The sequence below is a fragment of the Nycticebus coucang genome, chromosome 2, assembly GCF_027406575.1.
Source record: "Nycticebus coucang isolate mNycCou1 chromosome 2, mNycCou1.pri, whole genome shotgun sequence".
Lineage (NCBI taxonomy): Eukaryota > Metazoa > Chordata > Mammalia > Primates > Lorisidae > Nycticebus > Nycticebus coucang.
Window position 1 is genome coordinate 9,187,238 of NC_069781.1, and position 6,000 is coordinate 9,193,237.

Below are 6,000 nucleotides of genomic sequence, written 5' to 3' on the forward strand. Positions count from 1 at the left end.
GGGGTCCTGGGCAGCTTCTGGGCCACTTCCATGGACAGTGGCAATCTTCTGGCTGCCCAAGAGCCCAGGCTGGCCTAGAGCAGTCTCTCCTTCCTATGCAGTTTCCAACTCCTCTCCATGGGGGTTTGGCTCCTGGGAAGCCCCAAGAGGCAGAGTGGCTGTTACCATGCTCACAGGGCCATGAGGGAGCAGGCAGGACTGGCTGGGCAGGGAGCTTACAGAGCCTCAGTTTCTCTGCCTATGCCCCGGCCCTGGCCTCTTCACTAGTTCTGGGGGGATCACTAATACATTCCCACTCCTTCCTCCACATCAAGCTAAATCCTCTTCCTCCGCCCTGGTCCTGCATCTGGACACTCTGCACATCCTCCTGCAGGGATCATGGCCATAAGCATTGGGGGTATAGAGGACAGCGAGAGGGCTCAAGTCTCCTGGGGCAGAGTCCACACCTTGCTCTGCCATCTGACAAGCAAACAGTTGCTGAAATCTACTGAACTAGGACTGGCCTGCTTCAAGAGGACAGGGGCTGGGCACACATAGATGCCCAAGGCTAACTGACTCCCTTCCATGTGTTTACACAGGGCTTTTATACCCATGAACTCATTGGAGCTCACAGCCACCTTCTCAGGAAGGCAGGGCACAGCTGTCAGTGTTCTCATCCCACAGATCGGGAAAATGGAGGCCCACACACCTGCGGGTCCCCATGCCCAGTGCAGGGCCTGGCTCTCACAGGATGTGCAGGGTTGGAATTAGGAACTTGGGCTCTGGAGTCTAACACATGCTTCCCTTCCTGAATGTGTGACCTTGGGCAAGGCATCTAACCTCCAGGGTCTCAATTTCCTCATCTATAGGATGGGCATCATGTACCTCCCTCCTGGGGACTGTCTGAGGACTTGGCATGGTGCAGGGCACATAGGCGGGGCTCAGTAGACAAGAGCTGAATCTCCAGTTCCCCTCCACACTTCCTGCCTAAAACACACAACCTGGCACAGGGCAGGAGTTCAGCAAATGTTCAAAGGACGAGAGGCAGGAATAGTTTGTGTAAAGTGCTGGATATCCCTGACTGCTGGGCCTCGCGCAACGGGCCCATCTGTGTGTCTCCTGCCTGTGTCTCTGCAGTTCTAGGGGTCACATGATCAGAAAAGGGGTTCTGCAGGAGCCATTGGAGAGACAGATGCCTCCCCCTCTCCTGACCAGATGGGCAGAGCCGCCCCCATGGTGACTTTCCCACATCCCCCACACATAGCGCTGCAGTCAGCTCCTCTCCCTGCCACCCCAGGGGGCTGGAATGGGGCTTCCCAGACATTTGAGGGGCAGGAACAACCATCCAGTCCAACCGTCCATATTAAAGATGGGGACACTGAGGCTCAGAGAGGACAAGTGACTTTCCTGAGGTTTCACAGGAGAACCTGGTTTGGACAGAGTTGCTGTCCCTCTATGGGGGAGGGGCCCCTTCTCCCACGTGCCAGTCACTTCTTTAGCCGTGAAGGTCATTGGAAGAAATCAAGGGTTACTGAAGAATATGAAGGAGGGAGATGAAGGCAGGGGGGAGGTCATTGTCAACTCTCTTGCCTCTTCCCTCAGTCTGCCCAGCCCCCTATTCCACCTCCAGTACCCCAGAGCACCATTCACACTCTCTCTCCTCAGCACCAAAAAAGCCATCTCTGCCTCTCCATGGGAAGGGGGGGTGTTAAGCCAGGGGGGTCACGACCCTGCCTGCCCCGCTAAACTCAGGACCCCTTGTCTTTGTGGCTGCTCTGCCCTCGGCCACCTGGCCCTTTCAGCGCCTTGTGGGATCAGAGGCAGGAGGGGGATTAGGTTCTGCAAATGGCTCCCCCCTCCCCGCCATCCTGCCTCCCTGTCTTAGTCATCTCTGGCCTCCACCGCTTTCTCCCTCCATCACAATCCCTCTGCCAGGCCAAGGGGAGAACAACACTGACAGGCGCCCCCCACCCAGGGCCGCAGCGAAGCGAGGGGTCGGCTGCTTAGGAAAGGATCAGAAGTGGTTTCTTCCCCCCTTCCCTTCCTCATCCTGCAGCCCGCGCCTCCCCCCAGCGCGCGCTGCGCACGGATGGCGGCCGGAGCCGCAGAGGTGTGTGTGTTGTGGGGGAGGCTGTGCCTGGCTCTCGGTGCCCATGGGGCTCTGACCTCTTCAGGGATTGGAGGGGGGGGGCGGCTGGCCCCAGGAATTCCCATGGGGGTAGGGGACTCTGTAGAACTCGGGGGGCGCTGCCCCCGGCGCTCCCGGCTCTGAGGGACTCCGGAGCCGAAGGGAGGCGCTGAGTAATGCGCGTTCCCTTAGTGCTCATATTGGGGCGGGGGACAACCTTCAGCCAGGGTCTCCGGGCGGAGCGCTGTCTTTCCTAAAGGATGGGGCGGAGGAGGGGGCGTGATTCCGCAGGGCCCGCGTTTTGACGGCGTTTGCAGACTAACTCGGGGCGCTGCTGTCCCCGAGGGGTTCTCGTGGCGGGGGCAGGGCCGCCTTCCTCCGGCTGAGATGGGGGGCGCGCCACCCACTGGTGCAGCTCCCGGGGCTGCGAGGTCGCTGCGCCGTCGAGGCCACGGGCCTGAGCCCTCGGGACCCGGGGGGTGGGGGTCGGCGCTCAGGGGCGCACCTCTCTTACCTGCCTACGAAATTCTCGAGCACTGAGCTCTTGCCGGCGCTCTGGCCGCCCACCACGGCGATCTGCGGCAGGTCGAGGTCCGCATTCTGGCCGATGGCAGAGAAGGCATCTTGCAGCCGGTTGACCAGCGGGATGAGATCCTCCATGCCGCGGTTGCCCATGGCTGCGGCGGGCCTCGCGGGCTGCTATCCGGCCGCCGCTCCGGCTCCCAGCTCCGGCTCAGCCGCGGCTGCCTAGCTCCGGGACTGCCTGCGCCGCGGGTCCCCCGCCCCTCGGGGAGAGGAGCGGAGCGCTTCTCCAGGATGCCACGAGAGGGCGCCCGGAGAGCTGCGGGCCTGCTGCGCTGCGCAAGCGTCGCGTAGGGCATCGTGGGCGTTGTAGTTTTCTCCTTCTGCGGCTTTAACAGTGTCTGGAGAGAGCGGATGCTGCGCAGAAGATACCATTTCTGGCAATTGGCAAGGCCTCACACCTAGTACCAGGACTCTTGGATAGGGGTAATGGCTGCCTCATTCCTTCTTATAGATGGGGAAACTGAGGCCTCGCGAGATCAGCGTCCTCTGCGGTCAGAACCTCCAGTCCGGAGTTCCACTTGACCTCTCTACCTTCTACTCTAGGTTCTGACACTGATCTCCCGAATGTCCCTTTCCTCCTTTGGGCCTCAGTTTCCCTCCTTCTAGAAGGAGAAAGATGGACCATTAATTCAACAAGTATTTATTGAGCACATCCTATAAGCCAGACCCGTTCCCAGGGACTGGAGATACAGCTGGGAACAAGAGAGCTGAGGTCTTCACCCTCATAGATTTTGCATAAAGGTGGCAGACAGAGACCTTCAGTGAATAAACAAACAAAACAAATAGTAAAAATGAAAATATAAGAACGATTGAGGAAATAAACAGGGAGTGTGATGAGAGAGCTACCTATGTGGATGTAAAAAGATCCCTTTAAGCTGGGAGGAGTCAGGGGTTTCTCTGAGGAAGTGACATTTGAGAAGAAACCTAAATGATAAGAAAGAGCCAGCCACAGGCAGAGGAGGAAGGGCATGCCAGGCGGAATGAATTGCAAGTGATAAGACCCTGACATTTGGAAAGCCCTTCTTTGGAGAGCAGAAAACTCTTGTCCCAGAGAGGGGCAGTTATTTATTTATTTATTTATTTAATTATTTTTGAGACAGAGTCTCACACTGTCCCCTAGGTAGAGTGCCGTGGCATCACAACTCACAGCAACCTCAATCCTCTTGCTTCAGACTTCTGAGTAGCTAAGACTGCAGGTGCACATCATAAGCCCTGGCTAATTTTTCTATTTTTAGTAAAGATAGGGTCTCATTCTTGCTCAGGCTGGTCTCTAACTCCTGAGCTCCGGCAATCCACCTGCCTTGGCCACCCACAGTGCTAGGATTACAGGCATGAGCCACTGTGCCCACTCTATTTTGGGGGTGTTTTTTTTTTTTTTTCGCAGAGACAGAGTCTCACTTTATGGCCCTCCGTAGAGTGCTGTGGCATCACACAGCTCACGGCAACCTCCAACTCCTGGGCTTAAGCGATTCTCTTGCCTCAGCCTCCCGAGTAGCTGGGACTACAGGCGCCCGCCACAACGCCCGGCTATTTTTTGGCGCCCGCCACTACGCCCGGCTATTTTTTGGTTGCAGTTCAGCCGAGGCCGGGTTTGAACCCGCCACCCTCGGTATATGAGGCCGGCGCCCTACCGACTGAGCCACAGGCGCCGCCCTTGGGGGTGTTTTTTTAGACAAAGTTTGCTATGTTGCTGGAGTGCAGTGGTATAATCACAACTCACTGCAGCCTCAAACTCCTGGGCTCAAGCAATTCTTTTACCTCAGCTTCCCCAGTAGAAAGTACTACAGGTGCATATCACCACACTTGGCTAATTTTTTACTTTTTTGTAGAGATGAAGTCTTAACAAGTTGCCCAGGTTGGTCTTAAACTCCCGGGCTCAAATGATCCTCCTGCCTCAGCCTCCCCAAGTGCTGAGATTACACACATGAGTCACTGAGCCCATCAAGAGCGGCAGTCTTGGTTTGGCATCCGTAAGCTCAGTGGTTAGAGCACCGGCTATATATACCAGGGCTGACGGGTTCAAACCGGCTCAGAGCCTGCTAAACAATGACAACTACAACAACAACAACAACAAAAAACAAACAAACAAAAAAAACACCAGGTGTTGTGGTAGGCGCCTGTAGTCCCAGCTACTTGGGAGGCTGAGGCAAGAGAATTGCTTAAGCCCGAGAGTTTAAGGTTGCTGTGAGCTGTGACACCACAGTACTCTACTGTGGGCAACATAGTGAGACTCCTGTCTCAAAAAAAAAAAAAGTGGCAGTCTTTCTCCCAACCCATCAAATGGTAAGACAGTGGGGCTTCCACAACCCTACCCTGCTTATTCCTTTCCCATAGAGAGATCATGGGGCCCCAGGTATGGCATTCACCTCTGCATTTAGGGCCCCCTATCAGGAGGCTAGCAAGGGGAGGCCAGCCTAGTCTTCACTACTGGGGGAGGAGGATAGCAGGTCATTTTTCTGTGCCATGAACAGGATGGGGGTCTCTGTTGGCAAAGCAGTGATTGGCAAATCAGAGACTGTTCATTCATTCATCGACTTAATGCATGTTAATTGAGCCAGGCACTATGCTAGACCCCAAAGCTAAAGCAGTGAGCAAAATGGGCAATGTTCTTTTTTTTTGTTTGAGACAGAGCCTCAAGCTGTCGCCTAAGGTAGAGTGCTGTAGCATCATAGCTCACAGCAACCTCCAACTCTTGGGCTCAAGCAATTCTCCTGCCTCCACCTCCCAAGTAGCTGGGACTACAGGTGTCCACCACAACACCCGGCTATTCCCTGGTTGCAGCCGTCATTGTTGTTTGGCAGGCCCGGGCTGGATTCAAACCTGCCAGCTCAGGTGTATGTGGTTGGCGCCTTAGCTGCTTGAACCACAGGCGCTGAGCCCATTTTTTTTTTTTTTTTGCAATGACTATGATAGCATTTTAATAAGATAACATACTCATTTAACACAGCCTTTATTTTCTGAATGGGCAATGTTCTTACCTACATGTGGCTTACATTCTAGTAGAAAAAGAAGGGCAATATGAAATAAGCCAATATCTATGAAACTCTGTTTCATAGCAATGAGTGCTCTGGGGAACAAAAAAGCAGGGTTGGGGTAGGAATAGTGTAGGGATGGTATTGCTATTTTGCAGAAGGTGATCACAGAACTCTCAGCCAAGGTAAAATTTGAGGCTAGGGCATGGTGGGTAACACCTGTAATCCCAGCACTTTGGGGGACCTATGTAAAAGGATATCTTGAATCCAGGAGTTTGAGGTTTCAGTAAGCTATGATTACATCAGTGCCTTTCAGCCTGGGCGACAGAGTGAGAC

At 54.7% G+C, this 6,000-nt stretch overlaps 1 protein-coding gene across 20 annotated transcripts in view; it reads right to left on the reverse strand.

The window, feature by feature from the left end:
• DNM1 (dynamin 1) overlaps window positions 1–2,888 on the reverse strand; it is a 48,616-nt gene extending 45,728 nt beyond the window's left edge. For 18 of the 20 annotated variants that reach the window (XR_008374170.1, XR_008374171.1, XR_008374175.1 and 15 more), the window contains exon 1: window positions 2,622–2,882. Coding sequence is in view for 15 of the 20 variants with exons in the window: in XM_053560930.1 (XP_053416905.1) it covers window positions 2,622–2,782 (161 nt within the window). In the remaining 5 variants the exon portion in view is untranslated. Of the gene's footprint in view, window positions 1–2,621 lie in introns of all 20 variants that reach the window. The other 2 variants (XM_053560870.1, XM_053561028.1) reach the window with 1 other exon arrangement.
• Window positions 2,889–6,000: the final 3,112 nt, after the last annotated feature.